Source organism: Rhagoletis zephyria, unplaced genomic scaffold (assembly GCF_001687245.7).
Source record: "Rhagoletis zephyria isolate East Lansing unplaced genomic scaffold, Rhagoletis_zephyria_1.1 Rzeph_scaffold_27320, whole genome shotgun sequence".
Classification (NCBI taxonomy): domain Eukaryota; kingdom Metazoa; phylum Arthropoda; class Insecta; order Diptera; family Tephritidae; genus Rhagoletis; species Rhagoletis zephyria.
In genome coordinates this window covers 4,423-5,243 of record NW_016184377.1, presented here as the reverse complement: position 1 = coordinate 5,243, position 821 = coordinate 4,423, and the positions used below count along the sequence as shown (strand labels likewise).

Sequence of the window (821 nt, the reverse complement as noted above, 5' to 3'; positions counted from 1 at the left end):
AGCCGATTATCCTGCCGGTCAGTTGGGATGGTACATTTGCAAAGAGTGGCGAGACACGTATTCAACCCGAACGCAACCACTCCGATGACTCTGAATACTTTCAATATAATAGGGAACCCACAGTGCTGCCCACACAATGGAATGGTGAATTTCAGCTCGATCCCAATGATATACGCATCAAACCAGAGCGTAACTTCTCAGACGCGCGTGACTATGCGGAGGCAATCCGCTTCAAGCCAATCAGTTAAACGACATCTTGGTATTATGGGAGCTAGCGGAAAATATTCGAGCTCAGCATTGAAACTGTTTTAAGTTTTACTAACCACACGTTTTTCAATAATTTCAACTACACGCAAAATCGCACAAGTGCTGACTGATTTAGTGAGCCAAATTTATGCATAAGCCATAAATGGTGAAGCTAAAATCTATACTTTTGTGCACTCTTAAGATGTACTCGTATTTACTTACATATGTATATTTAGTGCAGAAAATTTTTTTTAAATTATGTATTGTGATTATATTTGTATGTAGTAGTATTGATGTCAAGAGAAATAAATGGACTAACTTTGTTGAGTACTTAAACATTGAACGCCTGGTATTAGTTTGATTCCTACTTTCCTCTAAAGAAAATGAATTGTGTGCTTCTCGTGGTTTTGGAGACATTAAACAATGTAACAATCGCCCCTATCCCGATTTTTGGAACGACCGTCGTTAGTCGAAATTTGAGATTTTCATTGGCATTATGAGGCAACCAATGACATAATTTACTACAAATTTTTATTCCTATTATCCCTTCGAAATGAAGAAGTATTGAAAACGTA

General features: G+C 37.5%; 1 protein-coding gene across 1 annotated transcript; it reads left to right on the top strand.

Annotated features, from left to right (window-relative positions):
- Positions 1-5: 5 nt before the first annotated feature.
- Positions 6-584, top strand: LOC108382518 (uncharacterized; the record flags this gene model as incomplete). Its single annotated transcript, XM_017638889.1, has 1 exon — positions 6-584. A coding segment is annotated over one exon (243 nt), but the record flags the coding sequence as incomplete, so codon positions are not given.
- Between the last annotated feature and the right edge of the window lie 237 nt (positions 585-821).